The following is a 26,678-nucleotide window of genomic DNA, read 5'->3' on the forward strand; positions in this document are numbered from 1 at the left end:
CTCCTAGTTTCGTTGATTTGTTCTATTGTTTTTTTGGTTTCTATTTCATTGATTTCTGCTCTGATCTTTATGATTTCTCTTCTCCTGCTGGGCTTAGGGTTTCTTTCTTGTTCCTTCTCCAGCTCCTTTAGGTGTAGGGTTAGGTTGTGTACCTGAGACCTTTCTTGTTTCTTGAGAAAGGCTTGTACCGCTATATATTTTCCTCTCAGGACTGCCTTTGTTGTGTCCCACAGATTTTGAACCGTTGTATTTTCATTATCATTTGTTTCCATGATTTTTTTCAATTCTTCTTTAATTTCCCGGTTGACCCATTCATTCTTTAGAAGGATACTGTTTAGTCTCCATGTATTTGGGTTCTTTCCAAACTTCCTTTTGTGGTTGAGTTCTAGCTTTAGAGCATTGTGGTCTGAAAATATGCAGGGAATGATCCCAATCTTTTGATACCGGTTGAGTCCTGATTTAGGACCGAGGATGTGATCTATTCTGGAGAATGTACCATGTGCACTAGAGAAGAATGTGTATTCTGTTGCTTTGGGATGAAATATTCTGAATATATCTGTGATGTCCATCTGGTCCAGTGTGTCATTTAAGGCCTTTATTTCCTTGCTGATCTTTTGCTTGGATGACCTGTCCATTTCAGTGAGGGGAATATTAAAGTCCCCTACTATTATTGTATTGTTGTTTATGTGTTTCTTTGATTTTGTTATTAATTGGTTTATATAGTTGGCTGCTCCCACGTTGGGGGCATAGATATTTAAAATTGTTAAATCTTCTTGTTGGACAGACCCTTTGAGTATGATATAGTGTCCTTCCTCATCTCTTATTACAGTCTTTGGCTTAAAATCTAATTGATCTGATATAAGGATTGCCACTCCTGCTTTCTTCTGATGTCCATTAGCATGGTAAATTCTTTTCCACCCCCTCACTTTAAATCTGGAGGTGTCTTCGGGCTTAAAATGTGTTTCTTGGAGGCAACATATAGATGGGTTTTGTTTTTTTATCCATTCTGATACCCTGTGTCTTTTGACAGGGGCATTTAGCCCATTCACATTCAGGGTAACTATTGAGAGATATGAATTTAGTGCCATTGTATTGCCTGTAAGGTGACTGTTACTGTATATGGTCTCTGTTCCTTTCTGATCTACCACTTGTAGGCTCTCTCTTTGCTTAGAGGACCCCTTTCAATATTTCCTGTAGAGCTGGTTTGGTATTTGCAAATTCTTTCAGTTGTTGTTTGTCCTGGAAGCTTTTAATCTCTCCTTCTATTTTCAATGATAGCCTAGCTGGATATAGTATTCTTGGCTGCATGTTTTTCTCGTTTAGTGCTCTGAAAATATCATGCCAGCTCTTTCTGGCCTGCCAGGTCTCTGTGGATAAGTCAGCTGCCAATCTAATATTTTTACCATTGTATGTTACAGACTTCTTTTCCCGGGCTGCTTTCAGGATTTTCTCTTTGTCATTGAGACTTGTAAATTTTACTATTATGTGACGGGGTGTGGGCCTATTCTTATTTATTTTGAGGGGCATTCTCTGAACCTCCTGAATTTTGATGCTTGTTCCCTTTGCCATATTGGGGAAATTCTCCCCAATAATTCTCTCCAGTATACCTTCTGCTCCCCTCTCACTTTCTTCTTCTTCTGGAATCCCAATTATTCTAATGTTGTTTCGTCTTATGGTGTCACTTATTTCTCGAATTCTCCCCTCGTGGTCCAGTAGCTGTTTGTCCCTCTTTTGATCAGCTTCTTTATTCTCTGTCATTTGGTCTTCTATATCACTAATTCTTTCTTCTGCCTCATTTATCCTAGCAGTGAGAGCCTCCATTTTTGATTGCACCTCATTAATAGCTTTTTTGATTTCAACTTGGTTAGATTTTAGTTCTTTTATTTCTCCAGAAAGGGCTTTTATATCTCTCGAGAGGGTTTCTCTAATATCTTCCATGCCTTTTTCGAGCCCGGCTAGAACCTTGAGAATTGTCATTCTGAACTCTAGATCTGACATATTACCGATGTCTGTATTGATTAGGTCCCTAGCCTTCGGTACTGCCTCTTGTTCTTTTTTTTGTGGTGAATTTTTACGTCTTGTCATTTTGTCCAGATAAGAGTAAATGAAGGGGCAAGTAAAATACTAAAAGGGTGGCAACAACCCCAGGAAAATATGCTTTAGCCAAATTAGAAGAGATCCAAAATCGTGAGTGGGGAGAAAGGGGATAAAAAGAGGTTCAAAAAGGAAGAAAGAAAAAAGAAAAAAAAAAAAAAAAAAAAAAAAAAAAAAAAAAAAAAAAAAAAAGAAAAGAATTTTTTTTTAAAAAAGAAAACACCTAAGAAAAATGTAAAAAAATATATATATATATTAGATAAACTAGTAAAAAATCGTTAAAAAAGAAAAAGGTAACAGTTAAAAAAAAAAAAAAAAAAATTTTACCCGAAGGCGAGAAAAAAAAAAAAAAAATGAAAAAGAAAAAATTAAATTAACTGCAAGACTAAAAAAAATCACAGGAAAAAAGCCATGAGTTCCGTGCTTGGCTTTCTCCTCCTCTGGAATTCTGCTGCTCTCCTTGGTATTGAAACCGCACTCCTTGGTAGGTGAGCTTGGTCTCGGCTGGATTTCTTGTTGATCTTCTGGGGGAGGGGCCTGTTGTAGTGATTTTCAAGTGTCTTTGCCCCAGGCGGAATTACACCGCCCTTACCCGGGGCCGGGGTGAGTAATCCGCTCGGGTTTGCTTTCAGGAGCTTTTGTTCCCTGAGCGCTTTCCGTAGAGTTCCAGAGGACGGGAATACAAATGGCGGCCTCCTGGTCTCCGGCCCGGAGGAGCCGAGAGCCCAGGGCCCCACTCCTCAGTGCGCCCTCAGAGAACAGCGCCCAGTTACTCCCGTCTGCCTGACCTCCGGCCGCGCTCCGAGCTCACCGAGCCTGCAACCGGTTCAAGGTAACACGGAGCTGCGAGCTTACTGTCGGCTCTGTCTCTGTAGCCGGCTTTCCCGTTCCAATACCCGCAAGCTCTGCGACACTCAGACACCCCCGATCCTTCTGTGACCCTGCGGGACCTGAGGCCACGCTGACCCCGCGTGGGCTTCGCTCCGGTTTAGCCTCTGGAGCGATGTCCCTCCGCGGAGCAGACTTTTAAAAGTCCTGATTTTGTGCGCGGTTGCTCCGCCGCTTGCCGGGAGCCGGCCCCTCCCCCCGGGGTCTATCTTCCCGTCGCTTTGGATTCACTTCTCCGCCGGTCCTACCTTTCAGAAAGTGGTTGTTTTTCTGTTTCCAGAATTGCTGTTCTTCTTCTCTTCGATCTGCCGATGGATTTTCAGGTGTTTGCAATCTTTAGATAAGCTATCTAGCTGATCTCCGGCTAGCTGAAGCAGTCTCAGCTTGCTACTTCTCCGCCATCTTGACTCCGATTTTGAAGTAATACAGCCTCACTTCCATGTGTTGTTCATCTTTACAGAAGTTATTTTAATTCAGCCTCGGTCGGCCACCAGGAGCCCTGCTCCATTTGGAGCCTTCCTTGCCTCAAAGTGGTAAACGCGGCCTTGGTGAAATGCGCCAGGAGGCAAAGCCCAGGTGAGATTCCACGGAGAATTCCCGCAGGTTCCCTGGGAGAAACTGTTTCCATTTGAGAAGGATCGGGAGTCCTGGCCGGGGACCAGCTGCCTCTCCGGCTGTCAGATTCCGTGACCGCTTGCGGCCCGGGAGGGCGCCGCGCCCCTCCCTCCTCCCGGAGTCCGGCGCGCCGAGCACCCGCCGGGGAGTCGCGGGGCGCGGGGGCCCGGCGGGGGGCACGGCGGGGGCGGCTGCTCGGGCTCCACGTTCCAAGGACCCCGCTCCTCGCAGGTGCCTCTTCCGCCCCGAGCGTATAAAAGACAGGAAATAAACTGCATTTTAAAAATCATATAATTTCTGCTATGAGAGTAATTCCATCAGATTAACCTAACATAAATAACCACAAAACAGGGCAAAATACTGAAGCAACTATCTTGGGACACTGGACAACAGGAAGTGCAGGCCGTGATTCCTGAGAAGTAGGAAGCATACCAGATGATGCCCTGGCTTTCTGCTTAAAAGCTCTTTGTCACAGTACATGGAAAAGGAGGCCAAGAAGCACTCTTGTTGAGTTGAAGAAGCCGCTGACTTGTCTGGAATTTGTGGGGCAAGGTAACATAAAAAAGGAAACTTCATAGAAAAGGAGCTCCAGAAATCTGGATAGAGGGTCTTTTGAAATCCTTGGCTCAACTATGCCTCACATATATGGCACAAGACTTACAGAGGCCAAGCAGAGAATCTATGATAGAGTTTTGGAGAACAGATATTTTGGAGGTCAGATTCTACACTGGAAGACCTGACCAGAAGTTTTTGACAAACCAGAGTGGAGAGATCTTGTTGAACACCCCAAGTATAAAAATGAGACCCCAGAAAAGGCATCCTTTAAAGGAAGACTACTTTAACCTTAAAGGTTACCTAGTCTAGGTTACTTGGTCTAGATTTGGACCAAAAGTCAGCAAAATATGGCTTGTGGGCTAAAATTATATTGAAAGACAGCCTAGTTCATTTGTGTGATGTATTGTCTATGGCTACTGTGGCATGACTTGAGTAAGGGCAAACTTGAGTAGTTACAAAAGAACCTGTAGGACCACAAGCCTAAAATATTAATTGTTTCACTCTTTAAAAAAAAAAAAAAAAAAAGGCCAACTGTGGACCCTCTGGACCCTCCTTTTAAAATCATGACATGAAAGATCAAGATGATTTGCTAGGAAATTAAGTGACTTCCAGAACAACACTAACAATACATCCACAACAACCAGTATAGAATAAAATATTACTGAACATGAAAAGACACAAGAAAATAGGACTATAAATAAGAAAAAACAGCTAATATAAACAAAGAAGTAATGTAAACATTTTATTAGCAAACATTAAAATAAAAATTAAAATAGCCCTCAAGTATATACAGCAAAAGATGGGCATAATGAGCGAACAGAGAATCTTAGTAGAGAAACACAGACCAGAAGAGAAAACCAACTAAACATTCTATGACAGAAAACTATATTAAGTGAAAGAAAAATTCACTAGATGGGCTTAAAAGCAGATTGGGTGGTAAAGAAAAGACCAGTAAGCCTAAAGAATGAGCAATTAGAAACTATCCAAACTGAAGCACAGCATGGGGAAAAAAGAAGTCTCAGCAACCTGTGAGACAATCAAGCAGTTAAATTATATGTAATTGGAGTCCCCAAAATAGGCAACAATGACTGAAGCAGAAAAATAAGTAAAGATATTATGGCCTAAAATTTGACAACTGTGATGGAAAATACCAGCTCAAGGGACCAAGAAAGCTCAAAGAATAAACACTGAGTAGAATAAACACAAATCCACAAAGAAGTACACTGTCAAGATCAAATTGCTGAAAACCAAACACAGAGAAAATCTTAGAAACAAAGGAAACAGGCAGGGAAACAATAAGAATGACCTAACCCGTCACTAGAAACAATGGAATGCAAAAGATAATATCTTTATGTGACGAAAAATCTACCAACCTATCATTATATATAGTCAATTCTTATTATTCACTGATTGCCTATTTGCCCACTGCCTACTCACTAAATTGATATTCCCCAAATCAACACTTAACATTAGTGAATGTGTGCAGAGCAGTGAACCCAGCAAACGTTCCCAAGTGAGGTCAAACAAGGCAGCTCCATGCCTTCTTGCTTCAGCTCTCATACTGAAAACAGGTGTACTTTTTGCAGTTTATTTAGTGCCATATTTTTTCTTTTTGTGTGATTTTTTTTGGTGACTTTGCTATTTAAATTGTTCTCTAAGAACAGTGCTTTAGTACTCTCTGGTGTTCTTGAACACAAGAAGGCCATGATGTGCCTTACAGAGAAAACACATGTTTTAGATAAGCTTCATCCAAGCATGAGTTAAGTAATACTGGTCATGAGTTCAATGTTAAAAAATCAACAATATACATTAAATATGCATCTTTAAATATAAACACACATAAAACGAAGTTATATATTCATCATTAACAAAAATGGTATGACTAGTGGTTCACAGAAACCTAAGCCTGTATTTCCCTAGAAGCAATGATTCGGTATTTGCTAATTCAGTATCTTCGGTGGCTATTGAACTTAACTACCATGAGCAACAAGACTGACTATATTCATCAAAAATATGCTTCAAGGGGCACATGGGTGACTCAGTCAGTTAAATGTCTGCCTTCAGCTCAGATCATGATCCCAGGGTCCTGGGATTGAGCCCCGCATTGGGCTCCTTGCTTAGTGGGGAGTCTGCTTCTCCCTCTCCCTGCTGCTTCCCCTGCTCATGTACTCTTTCTCTAATAAATAAATAAAATCTTTTAAAAAAAATATATGCTTCAAAAATACAGATGAATACAAACATTACTAGATAATAAAAGATGAAAACAAAAGCTAAAAGAAATTGTCACCAAGAGATCTGTACTACAATAAATGTTCAGTAAGTTCTTCAGACTGAACAAAAATGATACCAGGTAGATCAATGAAGATCCAACCTGGATCTTCAGAAACAAAGAACAAAAATGTTGAATTCTGAGTAAATACGAAATATTCTCATCTCATAATTTTTTTAAAGAAGTGGTAAATATGAGTAGATACATAGAATTATATATATTATATATATATTGATTTTTGAATCTCAAATAATTATTGTATGCAATATAAGTGGAATAGGCAGGCATGCCTACTAGGTAATATATATTCAGTTTCCCTAAGCTCAAGGTTCCTCTCCTACAATACAGCACAGCAAGTTTAGTGTCACTCGACCCTCTCAGCATTGCCCCATTAGAAAATGCTGAGGGCGCCTGGGTGGCTCTGTGGGTTAAGCCTCTGCCTTTGGCTCAGGTCATGATCTCAGGGTCCTGGGATCGAGTCCCGCATCTCTGCCAAGCAGAGAGCCCGCTTCCTCCTCTCTCCCTGCCTGCCTCTCTGCCTACTTGTGATCTCTGTCTGTCAAATAAATAAATAAAATCTTTAAAAAAGAAAAGATAGTGCTGATATGCCAGCTATTATCACTGCTATAAGTAATAAAGTCCTTTGTACCTGACCCAGGCATCTGGGTCTTCTGTCAGCATTCAAGAAACTATGGCAAGCTATCCTGTTAGCTTGTTATGGGATAAACACTATGTTTCCAACCCTAAAATGCCATTTTCCACATTGCTCTCTAGACTGAATGCAATCCCAACCAAATTCCCAGCAGACATTTTCTAGACATGAACAAGCCGATTCTAAAATATGTATGTCAATATAATGGACCTAGAAAGAACAAAACTATTTGGGGGGAAAAAAAGCGAAATTTGGAGTAGGCATACTACTTGATTTTTAGACTACTGCAAAGCTATAGCAAATAGTATTGGTATAAGGATACCAAAAATATAGATCAACAGAACAAAATACATGTACAAACACAGACCTACTTATATGGCCACTGATTTTCAATGAAGGCACCAAAACAATAAAGCAAAACAAATTCTTTCCAAAAAAAAAATCTCTGGGATAGCTAAATATCTGTATGAAAAAAATAAATCCCAAACCGTAACACTTCCACAGACAAACTAATTCAAGATGTATCTAGATTTAAACATAAAAGCTAAAACTATAAAGCTTTTGAAAAAAAACATAGAATGCTTTCACAACCTTGGAGTAGGCAAAGATATCTTGGACAGCACACAGAAAGCACTAACCGTAAAAACTGATAAATTAAGAATTCTTCAGAATTAGAAAATCATACTCACCAAAAGAAACCATCAATAAAAGTAACAGGCGAGATACAGATTAGAATATATTCACAATGTATATATCTGACAGAAGACTTTTATCCAGAATATATTAAGAACTCCCTATGAGCAGTAAGAAAGACATACAAGACAATGTAACAACAGGCAAATTAAAATTACTTGGGACCCTTCACATAAGAAAACATACAGGTAGCCAATAGACATGTAAAAGTACTCTAATTCGGGGCGCCTAGGTGGCTCAGTGGGTTAAAGCCTCTGCCTTGGGCTTGGGTCATGATCCCAGGGTCCTAGGATCGAGCCCCAAATGGGGCTCTCTGCTCAGCGGGGAGCTGCTTCCTCCTCTCTCTCTGCCTGCCTCTCTGCCTACCTGTGATCTCTGTCTGTTGAATAAATGAATAAAATCTTAAAAAAAAAAAAAAGTCCTCTAATTCATTAATGATTAGGGAGATCTAAATTAACACCACAATGAGAAACAATTATGAATCCACCAGAACGGCTAACATGAGAAAGAATGATATCAAATGTTGGTGAGAATGTGAAACCACTGCAACTCTCCTACTGTGAGTTGGATGGAAATAAATTGAGTTGATGGAAGTAAAGAACACTGGAGAACAGTTTGGTAATTTCTTATAAAGTTAGATATATACATAGCCCATGACTCAGCAATTCTAACCAGTTACTCTTACTCAATTCTATGCTCTTTACTAAGAGAAATGAAAACCAATAGCATTCTTTTGTTCATAGTAGCCAGAAGCTATAAATAATCCAAGTCCATCAACAAGTGACTAATTCAACTATGGTATAGTCTTATCGTGGAATACTACTTAGCAGTAAAACTGCTGATACCTGCAACATCATTGATAAATCTTAAAAACATACGGAAAGCAAGTAATCAGACTTAAGAGTACACACCATATGATTCCATTCACATGGTGCAATATAACAGGCAAAATTAATCTGCAGTGAAAGAAATCAGGACAATGTTGCTTGGGACTGGGGGTGCTGGAGGAAGGTCGGAACAAGAATTGAATTTAATTGACTGCCAGGCCCAAGGGATCTTTCTGGGATGATGTAAATGTTCTCTATCTTGACAGTGGTGTGGGTTAATGTGTAGATACACTTGTCAAAACATAAAACTGCTATAACTTAAGATCTATGTATTTTACTGTATATAGATTATATCTTAATGCAAACATTAAAATGAAAAAAAGTATATGAGCATTCTTCAACAAATAAATTTTGGAGAGATAATCCAAGCGAACAAGGAACAGTTAATGAGACATAAAACAAATCAATCCATTGTAATATGCAGACTTTTGAATTCTAATTTAAAAAAAAAAAACTGGTGAAAAAATAAAAACAAAAAAAAGACCATTCACAACATATACACACTAATTGGTTATTTGATAACATTAATTTTTGTGAAATACATTGGGAAACCATCTGATTATTGGGTGTTCCAGTTATATTTGGCAAAAAGGAGTAGTTACAGTTTGCAAAAAATCTTTATGAGGGTGTGGGATTGGGAGAATGGACCATGGGTTGATAGCTATTGGGGCTCAGTGACAGCTAAGTCAACTTTCATTCACTATTCTGTCTTTACACTTCAAATTTTCTACAACAAAAAGTAGAAATAACTTTTTAAAATCTTTCCAAAAGAAACAAGGCAATGTAAACATACTAAAATTCTATCATATAGAAGCAATTTTAACCAGTTTTACCCACAACTCTTTTAGCAATTAAAATATGTATGTTTGATTCTATCAGTGCTAAACTTAACTGTAGCTCCTGATGAACATGTTCCATTAACAAAACTTTAGTTAAGAGGGTCAAAAGAAAATTTCGTGGAATAAATGGCACCCAGATGGCTCAGTCAGTCAAGCATTCTACTCCTGATGTCAGTCAGTCAGCTCAGGTCCTGATCTCCACATTGTTTGAGCCCTGCCTTGGACTCTGTGTTCAGCAGGGAGTCTGCTTGAGATTCTCCCTCTCCAGCTCTCTCTTTGTTTTTAACAAGTTGCTCTGCATAAAAATTAAAGTAACAGAACTTGATAGATTTTCATATTAAACGTTTCTATAATTTAACATTGATGTTGATTAGTTGAAACTGAGAAGTTTTAAAGGCTATTTATGAAAGGGATTTACATGGTTTAATTTCCTTAAAATAAAGAAAAAAAATTTTAAGGAAATTCCCTTCTTTTTTGAGATCAAAGACTACAGTAGCTTTAAGAAATGTTTTTCAGGGTACCTATGTTGTACAGTTGGTTAAGCAACTAACTCTTGGTTTTAGCACAGGTCAAGCTTTCATGATTCGTGGGAACTGACCCCTGCGTCAGGCTCGATGTTCAGTGAGGAGTCTGCTCAAGTTTCTCTCTCCCTCTCTGCTCCCCCTCCAATGCTCTCTTTAAATAAATAAGTAAATCTTTTAAAAAAATGTTTTTCATGCTCTAGGTCAGGTTTACCTAGCACTGTCAAAACATTGAGATAAATAAGTCTAATAGTGGCACCTTCCAATTACTCAAGTCACAAGTCAATCTGTAAAACTGGACAAAAAATATGAAGGCCAACCTAGAACCCAATTAAGATTTTTTCTTTTTTCACAAAAGATGTTGTCAAGTAGGTTAAGTTTATGATCACCCCTACAGTACAATCACAAGACTCCTCTGGTTTTAAGAGAGCAGAAAGTTCTTTACAACAAGGGTCTTATATTTTTCCCTTTATCTGCTACATGCAGATCTCATAAATTCTCTCTACTCATCTTTTTATAATGTAGTCTTTTTTTTAAAGATTTTATTTATTTGACAGACAAGTAGGCAGAGAGGCAGGCAGAGACAGAGAGAAGAGGAAGCAGACTCCCCACTGAGCAGAGAGCCTGATGCGGGGCTGGATCCCTGGACTCAAGCCAAGGCAGAGGCTTTAACCCACGGAGCCACCCAAGAGCCCCTCTACTCACCTTTTTGTCCCCATATCTAGCCCTAAGCCTGGCTTTAAAAGAAAAGAGAAAAAAAAAAAGGAGTATGCTGATTTTTTAACTAATCCTGAACTTCTAAGGGACCACCAAGATAACCAGACAACTGCTAAATCTGTTTAAACAACAAAACTTTAAGAGCCGCCTTCTCACAATTCCATCAGTGGGAAGAACAAGCTATTAAAGAATCATGTTTCGTTTTGTTTTTAAAACTAGTGGGCCACTTAAGGATTCAAAGACTGCTAAAACAATAATCCAATATTTAGTAGCTACAGCTCTAACTACAAGAGTATAAAGAATGTTTCTTCCCTTCTCAAGTTGGGTTTTGTTTTTGTTTTTGTTTTTTGAGAAACCAAAAAGTGAGATGACTTCTTTTTACCAGTCTATATGCATGATCAACTGAAAAGAGGAGGCCAAATACCTATATAACCCAGAATTTCAACTGTTTCATGCTAAGTAGGCCAGAATACTTAACAATTGCCTTTTAAAGCCTATATTTCACATAATTATAAACTAATTTTTAAAAATACACATTAATAAAAACCAGGTTTGTAGAAAAAATATGTAATATCAATTAAAAAACATACATCAATTCTCCCCTAAATTAATGAATAAATTTAATATAACCACACTATAATTCTGATAGAGGGAGAGGGGGTTAAATAAACAAATTTTAAAGATAAAGTAGAAAACTACACATGCATATATAGCCAGAAAAAATAATTCTGGAAAATGCTATCAGCTAGTATTTCATTTGAAAGTTACAGCAATTAAAACAGTTTGGTCCTATATATGAAAAGACAAAGACATGGAATAGAAGAGGAAATATTTCACCCATTCTACAAGCATATGACAAAAGCGTCATTTTAAAAGAGTAAAGACAAGATGGATGATTCAACACAAATGACGTTTGGAAAAATGAGAAATCATGTTGAATAGTAAAATAGTATATCACTACTTTACTCCCTAAAATGAAATAAACTGCAGAGAATTAAAGAATTAAATGTTAAAATGAAATCATAAAAATCATAAAAGTACTAAGGGAAACATAGAAGCACCTTTTATAATCTTAGAAGTCTTCCTAAGAATTACACAAAACTCAATGACTTGTATGACTCAAAAGCATAAAAGAAAATGATAAATCTGACTACATAAAATTTCTGCATAAAAAAAATTCCAAAGATCAAAATACAAATAACCAATCATGAAAAAAGTTTTCAGGACACAACAAAAGGCTAATTTCCTTAAAATAGATGAAGTGTTCCTAAGTCTGTAAGAACAAAAACCTAACGGAAGAATAGTCAAAAGCTGTGATCAGAAAAAAACTTACTGCCACATAAGCCAAAAATATACTCTGAAATGTAAATTTTTTAAAAAAGAAAATTTCCTAAGCCATTTATTAGTCTTACCAATACACTGTAATGGTAAAGGCATAAGGAAAACGGTACTCTAAGCACAATAGTTGTGTGAATAGAGGCTCCAATAACTCTTTGTAATGCAATTTGGCATTATCAAAGTTTTAAACACAGATACCCTCTGAACCAGAATTTCTACTTGCATGAATTTATCCTACAACACATATAACAACACGTATTTCCAAAGAAATATATATAAGTGTTAACAGCAACATTATTTATAACAAAAAGTTGAGAAACCACCCAATTAACCACCCATAAGATATTCATCAATGATTCACCCATATACCTTGTACATGTAAATAAATAAATACTTTCATTCATAAGAATTCATGAGAGAAAATATTGTAATTCTAGGGCTATAGAGAATTTGAAGGTCAGTTTTTATCTATAATATCATATTCATTCAACAAATCTCTTGAGTGCCTACACCACATCTAAGGCACTGTGTTCAGCAATAAAGATATGTCACATCGACCTTTTCCTCAATGGAAAAAAGGAACATAGCCCCTTACCCAAAGGAGCATACCATCTGGCAGAGAACAGAAATGAGTAAACATACCATTACCATATATGGTATGATATATACAATGAGATAAGAATAGAATGTTATGAGAATACATGAGCAAAGCAACTTAAAAATAATCACCATTCCAAAAACAAAACAACAGCTTAAACGTAAAATGATTAACTCCTCCTTTAGAGTTAAAAAGAATCATTAGCCACCAGTCTAAGGAGAAATTAGCATCAGTAAAGCTGGGTCCCACCTTTTTGCATGTCTATGTCCCATAGGAGCCAGCCACAAAAGTCACATTCACCCTTTTAAACACTGAAGAATTATGGTCTGCCCTTACAGTTTCCATTTCTGATGCTGTCACCCCCCAAAGGGACCTTCTAGATTCTGTATTTAGAAAAGGAACAAAAAGTCTCAAAGAATGTACTGTAAGACTAGTGTATCTACAACATTACTTCTACTTAATCAGAAGTTTCAGGAAAGAAGAAGTATCATCCACTGAGTAGGTACTTTTTCCTGGGCTAGCACAGTACCTTTAAATGTGCCATTTAATTTGGGGCCTTGCATCAGAAGTGTTTCAAATAAATTGCTTTTGGGTAGATTATGAAATAACTACACATAAAACAGAGCCAATTATTAGCTAACAGATAATATGCTCCTTTTTAGAAAAAAATTTTTATAAAGAAAAATCTTGGGACGCCTGGGTGGCTCAGTTTGTTAACATCTGCCTTCCACTCAGGTCATGATCCCAGGGTTCTTGGATTGAGTACCGCCTGGCCTCCTCGCTCAGCAGGGAGCTTGCTTCTCCCTCTGCCTGCCACTCCCTCTGCTTATGCGCTCTAATAAATAAATAAAATCTTTTAAAAAAAGATAGCAAATATTCCAAGTTTACAGGGATATAGTGCTAAAATAGCATGTTTTTAAATACTATTCCTTGTAATGAGGTATTTATCAGCAGTTCAATATGTACCCACCACTTCATTTTAAGAAGGTTTGAGGGAGCTTGCCAGTTACTAAAAAGGGCTATAAATTTGAAACAGCATGGTAGGAAGCAATCTAAAATGTAACTCAACTTATACATAAGGAGCATACCAGTTCCCAATTTTTATTCCCAGTCAGAAATTAAAAATGGCTTAAAAAAAATTATTCAGAATCTGTAAATTCATCAGTTCATTTCCTTGTTCCCAATTTCAAAGGAGGACAGGGAATGGATAGGGTATGAGATAGCTCCTTCTGAAGAAGCAACTGCTTCCTGGTAGAGTCACATCACTGTTTACTTGAATTTTATATTAAGAATTAGCACTTAAGATTTTAAACTATACGTCACTGAAAATCTTTTTACATTTCTACTAGGTGCTCTTATGCCACTGTATCTAATCATATAATTAATGACTTTTTAAAAGACTAATAATTTTTAATCCCAAGCCATAAGCTACACCTATGAGCAGCATTCAATTCTATACAAATTTCCATTTCAAATAACAAATTTGGACAGTCTCTGAAATTGATTTAGTAAGCACCAACATTCTTTTCTTTCTATTTACATCTTTGGCCCCCAAGTCCTATCAATTCTTCTTTCATAAAACCTTTTTTTAACCTATAAAATAGAGATTTACAGCCAAAAAACCATGCTTCTTGTAGTTTCTTATATTCTTCCCTTCTATTCCATTTTCACTGACTGAAACAGTAGTGAACTAGTTCAGGCTCTACTCATCTCTTTCAGAACTACTGCAAAAGCTTTCTAAATAATTCCCTGTTCTTCTTTCCATCCTATCTTGAATACTGTCACCAATTCATTTTTTTTTCTAACACTGCTTTTATGATGCCATGCCTCAGTTCAATACTCTCCAATGGCCTCCCATGGAATAAAGCAGTAATTCAGGACATGGGTAAAAATAATGAAAGAACTTTACATTTTGGAAACAACACAAACATTTTTGTTTCATAATATAAATTACAGAAAGAGCAACTGTGGATGGCAGAGCATTGATTAAAAACAGGATTCTAAAACCCTTGTATCTTAATTTAGTAGTATTCAATATGCCTCAGAACCCAATCTACCACATTTTCAATCTTAACACTGGTTTAGAACATGATCAGAGACCAGCTCAACGTCATGTTAATGATGCTTGCATTTCCCTCAACACAATTTTTATCCAGAATTTTCCTCACGTTTCTTCAAAGCCCTTTAACCAACCACCTCTCAAAGTGAAGCCAAATGTTTTCTCCGTGAAAAATGGTCATCAGGTGAGAGGCTTCCGTCTCACTTCATTACTGCATCACAGTGGGCATGCTCCAAGCACAACAGAAAACAGCAAAATTACTACTTTCCTAGGGATGGGAATCGGAGTTTATTCAAAAATAATGTAAACTACAATGTAAATGCCCAAGTGTCAGGAATCTGCCCAACTCAGTAAATATAACCCTCTTCCCATCGGGCTACTCTGTTTTTAACCATGCCTTATATTCACTTCTCATCTTGTCTCTACTCTCATCAGTCCTCACAGGTCCTCCAAATCTTCAAAACCCTATTTTTGCTCCAAAATCACAATATAACTATTAAGGAGCATATTTCTAAACTAAAGAATATCTTTTTTTAAAAAAAAAAGTAGAACTCTTCACCTTGGCCTGTTAGAGACCCCAGATGGTCTACGTTTAGCCCACCTTCCCATCCTTACCTGACACCAGTGTCTTGCAAGTTTTTCTCACTAGTCTTCTTACTAGACTTTCAAACACAAAAAGCTAATTCCTGCCTCAAGGCTTTTGTCTTCCTATGGGTTGCTTGGAAATTTTTATCTGCAGCTCAAACCTCACCTCCTCACAAAACCACTTCTCAATGCTACCCTACTTAAAAACAGCCCCCACTCCCCCACACCCGTCATTTTCCATACCATCATCCTTTTTATTTTCCTCGTAACACCTATCACTATGCTTAGTTCCTTACTTATGTGCTTATCACCGTACCCCCCTCATGGGGAGCACATGTGTTTTGCTCATTGCTCATTGCTATACCCTCATAGCCTAGAATAGAACCAACCCGCCCCTTTATAGGTAATCAATCATCAGCTGAATGAATGAACAAACCGTTAAGAACCTAAGACTCACAGAAATGGTTTAACTATCCATGAATAATCGTGATATTCAGTGGTTTACTAAATGAGTAAAGTTTTGAAATAGCTATCACCAATGCAGAATTAGGGAACTATATAGATAAGAGTCCCAGAGTAGGCACTATTCCCTGTCCTTTTTCAAATTCAGTATTCCAAAAGTCAAAATTCCAAGAGAATGCGGTCATCTCCTGAAACCCTAATGTTCAAAGATCAGAACTCTTCTCTTTGTTCCCATGCTGGTATACAAGATGACAAATCAGTATGCCATTGTTCATCATTAGATTTCCCACTTGCAAATTTCTTATTACTCTTTATTCTTCCACCTCCCCTTAGTTTCTTAAACGTGTTTTTTAATTCAGAAAAAGCAAAGATTGAGTTACTCCATATCTTCTAATATCTTAAGGGCAATGATTAGTGTTTTGAGTATGGGGTATGTCATCTGGGGTATGTCATTATCAAGATGTTATTCAGAAACATCACCATTGGCTTATTTCCCTGTTGTGGAGAAATGAACTGAAATATATTCTGTGATCTCAGATTGGTTTTCTTCTAGAAAATGAACCATTTCTAAAATCCTACAAGGCAATGAAGATTTCTCAACAAGCAGTTAACACTACCAGATTCTCATCCTTTTATAAAGAAAGGTCCTACTGCTTGCTGGGGAGACAGACCCTTTCTGCCCCCAAAGTGACAAGATACATGCTAGTAAGTTGATAACTTGTCTAGTAAGATTCTCCATCTCTAACCAACTTGATTTTTTTCTCTTCCAAAAGAAACAATTTCCCAAAATGAAAAGGGTAATAAAACAATGTCCCTTTAAATATATATATATATATATATGAATTCAGAATGAAAAGATTTGTTAATGTTTATAACTATGCAGATTTGTCCCTGTAGACCTAAACCACAGAACTTCTAAGAAACAGTATTTCTAACCACTACATGAAAATACCTTTCTCAAAACATTTCATTAAGTCTGGTGGCAAATCTGCCACAAATTCAACTGACCTATCAGCGGTAAAAACACCACAGGTTTCCCTTCTTTAAGAATGTCAACCATTTTGCTTTTTTGTCTCTCCGATCCAATTATAATGCATCAAGAGCCTAAACCACCTGACAGCAATTCCTCTCACTCAGCAGCTGAGACCCTGGTAGAACTGCGCCCCCTCGGACTACCGATGCTCAGATCCCGCTTCCTTGGCTCGTTTCTGCCAGGGAGTCGCCACATCACAGCGCGGATAAACTGGGCGGTGGCAGGACTTTGCCAGAACTCCCGCCTTCCCGATTCTCCACGCGCCACACCACTGGAGGCGCTCTCCCTTCACTGCAGTTGGGTCAGTGTGGATGTTTTCCACTGGGCCAGCTCCCCACCAGCGCCAAGAGTCGAAAGGGAGGGGAATGAGGCGCTGGGGGGCCACCCAAGCCAGGGAGAAGGGGGGGGGGGGGGGCAGGGCTCAATGCTGGCAAACAGACTAGCAGCAAAACTACGCCTCTTTCCTAGGAGCAACCCCAGACTGGTAGACAAAAGATGAAGGGCGCCAAGGCCTTTCCATCCTCACCCAGGAACCTAACCAGCCCAATGTATCCGCAACCCTAGTTCATAGATACAGACCCAGCTCCTATTAGGGGTGGGTGCCTAACTTCCGGGACGCTGCAGAACAGGGACCAGAGGGAAGAAGCCCGGAGCAGGCGGGGTGCACGTGTTCCCCGAAACGGAGACAGACAATAAAGAACAAGCCCGGGTTTCCTTGTCCGCCCCACCCTGCTCCTGACGGCTCCTACCAGGGGGGGCGCCTTCGCCCGGAGGTCCACGGACAAAGCCCCTCGGGGCGGAGAGGAGGGCTCCGCCCGTGGCATCTCGGGGTGCACACAAAAGACGGAGGGGAGCGAGGGGCTGCGCGAGGCGGGAGGGCATGGCACTTACCCACTGAGCCTGAAGAGCCTCTGCGCTTGGGCGCGGCCGGGGTGGAGGGGGGTGCGGCGGGGGCCGGGGCGGGTGGGGTCCACGCGGGCTCGGCCTGAGGACTCACGCTGGCCGGGGGAGGAGGGGGAGGCCGGGCCGGAGGCTCATCGTCCTCGGGGAGCTTGGAGGGCAAGGCTGCGGCAGCTGAGGGCAGGGAAGGCGCGGGCACCGCAGGAGACACAGGGCTCGAGTCCCAAGACGGCGGCCGCTCCGGGGCGGCGGGGGGCGCGGCCGGCAGTGGCCCCCGGGGCGCCGGGGGCACGAAGTCACTGCCGAAGTCCAGCAGGGGCGCGCCAGCGACGGGGGCGGTGGGCACCGGGGCTGCCGACAGCCCGGTGGCGGGCTTCCTCTCCAGCACTTCTAGCTCCTCCAAGTCCTCGTCTTCTTCCTCCTCGTCTTCCTCCTCCTCCTCTTCCTCCTCGTCCTCGGGCTCCCTCACGAACTGGTACTTGAAGGGGGGCTGAGGCCGGGGCGGGCTGTCCGAGGACGAGGAGACCAGAGGCGACTGGTCCATGTCTTCCATGGCTGGCGGGTTGGAGATGATGCTGCAGCTGCTGTCTCCACGGGACGCTTCTCCTCAGAGCCGCGGGCGGTTGTGGGGGTTGGGGAGGACTGAAGAGGCAGGGCCAAAAGAGCCCGGAGACCTGCAGTGGCGAAGGCTCCCGGAACAATGAGACTGCTCCTCCTGCCTCTGCGCCCGCGATGCGCCACCCGCCCCGTCCCCAGTTGCCGCCACCGCCCAGACGAGCGAAGGAGAGAGGCCAGAGGATTCTCCGCCCACTTTGGCTTGACTTACCCTCCCTGGCAGGGAGAGGCAGGGACTGGCGCGGGAGGAGGGAGCCAATCGCCTACGGGACAGAAACGATGGGCAACCAACCAGTCCAATGGAAAGAAAAAGAGAGAAAGGTGGGTGGAGCCTTTTGTACTTCCTCTCTCCTACCGGCTGGGGTGCGTTCGATGGGAGGGGTTTGGACCTGGGAACCCCACCCTTCCCCTTGGATAGACGCGGGGTGGGCTGGGGTCTCGGCTTTGCTCAGAGCAGGAGGTCGGTCTGCAGTTCCAGTGCTGCGTAGACTTGCGGCAGGACGGGCTGCCTACCCGGAAGGATTGACGGTTCCTCGCCCACACCTCCGGAAGGGCGTTATCCTGGGGGACTAGGAGTGGTAACTTTCCACCCAGGAAAGAGAAAAACCCAGAGTAGAGAAAGGTAGTGTGAAGTAGGCCCTAGGACTTAAGTATACGCTAAGTATTAAAAGATTTTGAAATTAAAAGATTACATATTTTTTCAAACTTAAATTATCAGATCAACTCATCACTACTACTTTCACCACCTTAAAGAAAAAAAAAAAATATATATATATATATATATATATATATATATATATATATATATATAGGGAGCCGGGGGGTGGTTTTGGTGAAGCTTTAAGGTCGTTCTCCGTCCAAACTGCAGACCCTGGATGAGGTAGGCAAAACAGCTGGGCATGGACAGTCTGGAGGACTGGGGCCATTTCAAAGTCACCTCATTCAGAAGGGTTTGGGGCTCTGCCTGCTGCTGGACTCCTCTACATGGTAGAAAGATGAGTCACCCAAACAGAAAGAGAGAGGAGGGAAGTGGAAACAAAACGATGCCTTGGAAGGCAAATTTGATTCACATTACATTTCAGTCACCTAAGGCTCATGAGTCAACATTTCAGATGATTCAGGCCTTCTGAGAGTCAGGAAGGCCAGTACTCATTTGTTTGATATGCTGGAATGAGTTTCCACTTTTTCCAAAACTGGAAAGGAAGTTTAAAGGAAAGTGGTCGCAGAACATACAAGTATCAGCATGCAAAGGTTTAGAGAGCCTCTTTAATGTTTCTGGTATACCTTACAAAAATATGCACTGCGTTCCTATTCCAGAGGCCCTGGAGACAGGATAACCTGCTTTCAGACTGCTCACAGTCTAAGACTGTACTGTCCAATATCTTAGTCACAGGCCACTTGTGGCTATTTAGCACTTTAAGTGTGACTAGACTGAAATGTATTTAAAATGCATACTACAGGAGGGCCTGGGTGGCTCAGTCAGTAAAGCATCCCACTCAGTTTCAGCTCAGGTCATGATGTCCTCTTGGCTCAGTGGGGAGTCTGCTAGAGATTCTCTCTCACCCTCTCCCTCCATCCTTCCCCCCAAAATAAATCAATCAATCTTAAAAAAAAAAAAAATGCACATTAGATTTTGAGTGTTAGTACAGAAAAACTAAAACATCTCAATTTTTATATGGTTATATTTTGTAACTGATATTGTCAATATATTGGAATAAGTATAAATTATTTTTACTTTTTTTCTTTTTAAATGAGGCTCTAGAATATTTTAAATACACATATGATCATATCATATTTCTATTGGACACTGCTGGTCTAAATGATTAAGAAATTTTGATTGCCATGGGGAATCATTGGTTATTTAAGCAAATTCTTAGCTCAAACTAATTAATATTACTCTAGGCTTAATTTAGGTATTAAAAAAGAAAGGTGGTTGGGGAAGGAAGGAGGAGAGTTGAATAGGTAAAACAGAGAGAAAAGGAGATTTTTAGGGCAGCGAAACTATTCTGTATGATACTATAATGGTGGATACATAACATTATTCATTGGCAAAAACCCATAGAACTACACATCACAGAGTAAACCCTAATATAAACTGTGGACATTAGTTAATGTAAATAACATATCAATACTGATTCATCGCTTGCAGCAAATGTACACCAATGCAAGATGTTAGTAATAGGGAAAACTGGTTGGAGAGGAGACATGGGAGTGTATGAGAACTCTTTATACTTTCTGTTCAATCTTTCTGTAAAAATTAAAACTTCTCCAAGAAACAAAATTGATTCATTCTTAGAAAAGTGACAGATAGAAGATTTCCTGGGAACATTACCTGACCAGGTTAATTATCAACAATCCAGGGATGCCAGAGTGGCTCAGTCAGTTAAGCACCTGCCTTTACCTCGGGGCATGATCCCAGGATGCTGGGATCAAGTCCTGCCTCAGACTCCTTGCTTAGCGGGGAGCCTGCTTCTCCCTCTGCCTGCCACGTCCCTGGTTTGTGCTCTTTATCAAATAAATTAATGAAATCTTTAAAAAAATTATCAATATGTTCAGGACCTGGCATATCCATTCCACAAAGATAAATTTGTTTTATTTCTACAAAATGGCTATGAGGTGCTTTGAGTTTGTGTTATTTTTGAAGAGTAGGAAGAGAGAAATATTAATGTGGAATTTTGAGATGAAAGTTTAATGCCAAACTAAAAATTTTAAACAAAACAATGATAACTAAAATAGTAATGTTTCAAGTATTTGTCAAAATAGTCATGTTTCAAGTATTTGTCAAAAATTATCAAAAATAGGGACGCCTGTGTGGCTCAGTTGGTTGGACGACTGCCTTCGGCTCCTGGAGTCCCAGAATAGAGTCCCGCATTGGGCTCCCAGCTCCACGGGGAGTCTGCTTCTCCCTCTGACCTTCTCCTCGCTCATGCTCTCTCTCACTGCCTCTCTCTCAATAAATAAATAAAAATCTTTTTAAAAAATTATCAAAAATATATATGATTTTCAACTGCATGCACATACAAAAATATTCTAGCAAATTTTATAGTACATGCTTTTAAAGAAAAAAAAAGATTTTATTTGACAGAGAGAGATCACAAGTAGGCAGAGAGGCAGGCAGAGAGAGAAAGGTGAGCAGGCACCACACTGAGCAGAGTGCCTGATTGAGCAGAAAGCCTGACATGGGGCGTGATCCCAGGACCCTGGGATCATGACCTGAGCCAAAGGCAGAGGCTTAACCCACTGAGCCACCCAGGTGCCCCTATAATACATGCTTTTATACCATAAGTAACAATTTAGCTATCAGTAGTTCAGTCTTCCTCATACTGCTTTTCCCACTATGTTCTGATGCTCCTCAGTGGAATAATTTTACAGTTTTCACATACATAATTTGTAAATTGCTTATATGAGATCTCTGCATTCATACATTTGTGAGCCTGCTATCACTAAAATAGTCTCAAAGGAAAATATTTAATTTATTAAAAGTGTCATAGAAGGGGGGTGCCTGAGTGGCTCAGTCAGTTAAGTGACCGATTCTTGACTTCAGCTCCGGCCATGATCTCATGGTCATAGGATTGAGCCCCACTTCAGGCTCCACACTTAGCACAGAGTCAGCTAGAGATTCTCTGCCTCTTCCTCTGCCCCTCCCCTCATGCCCATGTATGCGCCCACACTGTCTAAAATAAATAAATAAATAAATAAATACAATCTTTTGTAAAAAGGATCATCAAAGGGTAAAGAAAAGTGGTAGATTTGTCAGCATGTGATGGATGAATTAAGAGTAAAGAATTTACCCAGTGTTCACAGAGTGATCAACAAAGCATAAGGAAAGGAGAATGTTGCTGATACACCAGAATTAAACATAGTTAGTTACACATGACTGTAACTACATATAAATATCACTCTCACTAACAAGAAAATCCTGATGGGCATTTGAAATGCTTAAAGGAAGATATAAATTCTTTTTTTTTTTTTTTTAGATTTTATTTATTTATTCCACAGACGGAGATCACAAGTAGGCAGAGAGGCAGGCAGAGAGAGAGAGAGGAGGAAGCAGGCTCCCCGCTGAGCAGAGAGGCTGATGCAGGGACCCATCCCAAGACCCTGAGATCATGACCTGAGCCGAATCAGGAAGATATAAATTCTTGATCATAATAATAATTAGAAAAAGAATTACTCAATGAATTATTTTTTAAATTATCTTACCAGAAGTGGATTAAAGTTTCCAGATACCACGAGTTAGTAATTATTTTCTTAGAACACTTCCAGAGATCCATTCAACTTGTTGGGATTATAGAATCTCAGAGTTGGAAGGACTCTGGGAGCTTGGGTGGACCGAGAATTCATTCATTACAAGAATTCCCTGAAAGGTTTTTTTAAAGCTGGTCATCTGTGGTTGATTAAAAACAGCCAGAGAGGGCGCCTGGGTGACTCGGTGGGTTACAGCCTCTGCCTTCAGCTCAGGTCATGATCTCAGGCTCCTGGGATCAAGCCTCGCATTGGGCTCTCTGATCAGCGGGGAGCCTGCTTCCCTCTCCCCCTCTGCCTGCATCTCTGCCTACTTGTGATCTCTCTCTCTCTCTGTTAAATAAATAAAATAAAATCTAAAACAAAACAAAACAAAACAGCCAGAGACTTTGCAACAACTCCCATCCAGAGGTAGGGTCAATTTTCCCCCCTCTTCTGAGTTGGCTTTGTGACTTTCTTGACCAATAGAACGACCTGGAAGTGAGTTGCAAGCCTAACCAACAGAGGCATTGCTGTTCCCATTCTCACTCTCTTGGAACACTGAGGCTGAAGATGAGATACACACCGGGAGAGAGACTTAGCTATCCCAACCAAAGAGCTGAGGTCCCGGAAATGTGAGAACATTTCAGATTCTGCAGCCAAGCCACAGAATCATGAAAAATAATAAATCATTGTTGTTTTAAACTGTTACTTTGGGGGATGGTTCATTATACAGCATAAGCTAATTTAAGCATCATGTATTTTGTGCTTTATTCATTTGTACATGAAATATTTATTGGGTATTTACTCTGCACCAAGTACTCTGGAATACAGCACTGAACAAATCAGCATAAATGTGCTTGAACCTTTTCTGTAAAGGAAGACTCACTACTTAAGGAAATATCCCATTCTAGAATTCTATCTTTTTGCAGAAAGATGAATTAATCCCTAATCTGGCATACACTGAACAGTTAATTGTCCTTGTATCATGTTTGCCTCCCTGAATTAAAAGGCATAGCATGGCTATACTCTTATCTACGTATTACAGGATGTGGACTCCAGATTGAGTTTAGTAACCACAGGAGAAAGATGAGAGGTAGATTCCTGACAAATCTATTTCAAAAGCTGCATAACTCTTTTGTGTACTGAAAATGACTTGCTAATATTCAAGAGCACCACTGAATTACACTCAACCTCTCTATTTAAAAAAAAAAAAAAAAAAAAAAAAAACCTGAAACATCATGTTGGCACTCCTAAGGGAAAAACTAACAGCTTGCTATGTCATTGTCCCTACCATTTTGCATGAAATGCAGCTTATGGTTCTGATTAACATCTTAACTTCTACTAAGTTCATTCTGTAATAAGAATGGAAATAGAAATATTATTAGATCAACATCTTCAGCCATGCTAGTTAAGCATTGAAAATTAGTGTTGGACTTAAAATCAAGTTTTTTAAGTTCCAAAGAGAAGTCACATAACAGGCAAGTGGAAGTCATAATTAAAATTGAACCTAGCCTTTCTCCTTTAACCTTCTTGTGTCCTCTGCATTAACACTGCATTTCCTTGGACTAAGTTCAGTGTGCACCATTTCTCTGGTGAAATTTATTGTGATCTAACAGAGAAACTATTTTTGTTTCAGAAGAAAATTAATTTTGATCTAGAAGCATAAATCCAAGCAGAGAAATTCCTAAACCCATCTTAGACAAATAAAACTCTAGACTCATGAAAAAAAGCACTACAGAAAAGAGTTCCTAAATTTATTAGAGTTATAAATAACTCATTCCAGCATCTCACCTATTCTTCCTAATACCTAAAGACTGAAGTATAATTTCTGCTGTTTTATCTTCATGGAAATAGAAACCAGGTAGTCACTATCTTTACAATAAGCAATACTCATTTACTCAAATAAAATCTATTGACCTTCTAGGTCCTGGTGATATAGAATAAATAAAACACACTTATTAACATCAAGGAACATATAGTCCAGATTACATAAGAATATTTAGTTTATATATATATATATATATATATATTTATATATATATACACACACACATATATATATTAGAACTACATACATTGTATATACATGTATATATAGAATATATAGAACTACATACATATATAGAACTACATACATTGTCATATATATGTAGTATTATTCATTTATATATACATAAATATATTCATATATGTGTATTTATATGTGTGTGAATATACAGAATATATTAATTAACTCATACTGTAAATGTGTAATATAATATATACTCATAATTAATACAACATAATTCATACTATATATCTCTATCTCTATATCTATATCTATATATATATATATTAGAGAGAGACACACACAAACATAGACATATTCCAGCAGGATTTGGGGAAGGCTTCATAGAAAGAAATTAATCTTGTAAGGTAGAGAAAGAAGGAAAGCCATCTAGTGAAAGGGGTAACAGCACCTACAGAGGCAGGAAGGGCTGCAACTCCAGTACAGATTCAAGGCATAGAGAGATATCTGGTATGGCTACAGAGGTAAAAAGTGACTGAAGATAAAACCAGAAAAAAATAAACTAAATACAGACTGTGAACGGTCTTGACTGTCATGCTAAGGAGTGAAGGCATTATTCTCTAAGTAAAGAGATATTAAAAGTCTTGAAGCAAAATGGTGGGCAATGGGTGCCTGGGTGGCTCAGTTGGTTAAGCCTCTGACTCTCCGTTTCAGCTCAGGTCATGATCCTGTAGTCATGAGATCAAGTCCCAAATTGGGCTCCATACCAAGTCTGCTTCAGACTCTCTCTCTCTCTCTCCCTTCCCCTCTGTCCCTTCCTCCAGCCACTCTCACACATACTCTCTTTCATAAATAAATAAATAAATAAATAACTCCTAAAAAATGGTGGGATGACCTGATTGCTAATTTACAAAAATAACACTGACAGAGGATGTGTTGAGGATGCTAGAGTAAGGAAACAATATTTAAGATGCAATTACAAAATTACAGATAATCTTTGCCCAATAACTTGGTTATTGCTACTGTGGCTTAAGTGAAACATAACTACTACTTATAATTTGGGCAAAAATTGATGAATCCATGAACCAATAGCTTGAGAAATAGGAGAAGATAAATTTGAAAAACCACTGAAGAAGCTGAGCTCATAGAATTTGATGACTAATAGGATGGAGGGGCCAATGGAAAAGAAGGGGAAAAAAGGCTGAAATAAGCCTTGTGCTTAGGTGGAAAGGTAAATTGGCACTACCACTGTGAATGCAAAGGAATCAGGAGAGGGAGCCCAGAACTAGTGAGTAATGCTGGGGAGAATATGATGACCTTAGTTTTCAGATACTACAGTGAACTTGACTTGCCTGTACTACCTGGAATAGAAACAATCAGGAAACAACTGCAAAGCTAGGGCCAGGGCTTAGGATGGAGGTCTAGTCTTGAGACTAGGTACCTAAACTTGTAAGTTAAGTTTCTTGGGTAAAGGTTTGGAGGAAAACTGTGGGGTGGCTGTGGTGGAGGAGGTTGATGCATACTGTCTGCTACCCTTGGAGAAAAAGGCCTAGAAAAGAGTCAGGAGAAACACCAACCTGAAATACCTCTGGACGTACTCAACAATGGTATTTCCACTCAACTTTTACTTTTCCCAAGCAAAACAAATCAAAAGAAAAAGACACACTTTTGCTTTTCTTCATAGGTCTATTTCTTTAGTTTTTAGTATCATTTTATCTTCTTCACCCACCTTAAATATTAAAATTGGAACTCAAAATAATATTCCAGTAAGTACTCAATATTATTATATTTAGCACCAAGTAATCTATATAATATGGACCACACCAATAATTTAAACCACAGATAATCTTTAAACTCTCATTAAGCAGGTAGCTCCAGCTTCTTAGCCAAAAAACAAAGAGTAGAATTGCCTGGAGTACTTTTGCCTCTATGTGTAATGAACCACTCTCTAATGTAGATGCTGAAGAGAAGGCAATGGCTGGAAAAAAAGCAATAAGAGATTAAGTAAGTGCCATTAAATTTTTTAAAAATAGACAATAAATGATTCTTTTATATACCACTTGTATTTATGAGGTATAGGATTTTTAAAAAATTGACAGATATATATTGCTCATTATCTAACT

The 26,678-nt window shown here is 39.4% G+C and overlaps 1 protein-coding gene across 3 annotated transcripts in view; it reads right to left on the reverse strand.

The window, feature by feature from the left end:
• RTN4 (reticulon 4) overlaps nucleotides 1-18,490 on the reverse strand; it is a 79,117-nt gene extending 60,627 nt beyond the window's left edge. Inside the window, exon 1 of one of the 3 annotated variants that reach the window (XM_059187679.1) lies at nucleotides 17,697-18,490. In XM_059187679.1, coding sequence (XP_059043662.1) covers nucleotides 17,697-18,258 — 562 coding nt within the window. In that variant the 5' untranslated portion in view covers nucleotides 18,259-18,490. The remainder of the gene's footprint in view (nucleotides 1-17,696) is intronic. The other 2 variants (XM_059187680.1, XM_059187681.1) reach the window with 2 other exon arrangements.
• Nucleotides 18,491-26,678: the final 8,188 nt, after the last annotated feature.

This window comes from Mustela lutreola, chromosome 9 (assembly GCF_030435805.1).
Source record: "Mustela lutreola isolate mMusLut2 chromosome 9, mMusLut2.pri, whole genome shotgun sequence".
Lineage (NCBI taxonomy): Eukaryota > Metazoa > Chordata > Mammalia > Carnivora > Mustelidae > Mustela > Mustela lutreola.